This window comes from Meleagris gallopavo, unplaced genomic scaffold, assembly GCF_000146605.3.
Source record: "Meleagris gallopavo isolate NT-WF06-2002-E0010 breed Aviagen turkey brand Nicholas breeding stock unplaced genomic scaffold, Turkey_5.1 ChrUn_random_7180001893760, whole genome shotgun sequence".
Taxonomy (NCBI): domain Eukaryota; kingdom Metazoa; phylum Chordata; class Aves; order Galliformes; family Phasianidae; genus Meleagris; species Meleagris gallopavo.
Window position 1 is genome coordinate 1 of NW_011157155.1, and position 656 is coordinate 656.

General features: G+C 50.0%; 1 protein-coding gene across 1 annotated transcript; it reads left to right on the forward strand.

The window, feature by feature from the left end:
• Window positions 1-15: 15 nt before the first annotated feature.
• Window positions 16-633, forward strand: LOC109364691 (olfactory receptor 14J1-like). The gene has a single exon (XM_019611322.1). It carries the CDS (start codon window positions 16-18, stop codon window positions 631-633), a length of 618 nt encoding a protein of 205 aa, XP_019466867.1.
• The last annotated feature ends 23 nt before the right edge of the window (window positions 634-656 follow it).

The following is a 656-nucleotide window of genomic DNA, read 5'->3' on the forward strand; positions in this document are numbered from 1 at the left end:
TGCATTCTCACCATCATGTCCTATGACCGCTACGTTGCCATCTGCAAGCCCCTGCACTACGGGACCTTGATGGACAGCAGAGCTTGTGCCACCATGGCAGCAGCTGCCTGGGGCACTGGGGTTCTTTATTCCCTGCTGCACACAGCTAGTACATTTTCACTGCCTCTTTGCCAAGGCAATGCTTTGGATCAGTTCTTTTGTGAAATCCCTCAGATCCTCAAGCTCTCCTGCTCAGAATCAGACTACCTCAGAGAAATTGGATTTATTGTGCTTAGTGTTCTTGCTATATTTGGGTGTTTTTTTTTCATTGTTGTGTCGTATGTGCAGATCTTCAGGGCCGTGCGGAGGATGCCCTCTGAGCAGGGACGGCACAAAGCCTTCTCCACGTGCCTCCCTCACCTGGCTGTGGTCTCCCTCTTTGTCACCACTGACTTTCTGGCCTACCTGAAGCCCCCATCCATCTCCTCACCATCCCTGGACCTGGTGGTGTCATTTCTGTACTCTGTGGTGCCTCCAACACTGAATCCTCTCATCTATAGCATGCGGAACCAGGAGCTCAAGGATGCAGTGAGGAAAATGATGTCATGGACAAATATCAGCAGGGGTCGTCTTCTCATCTGTCTGAATAAATGACTCACTAGTTTTTCTGTAACATG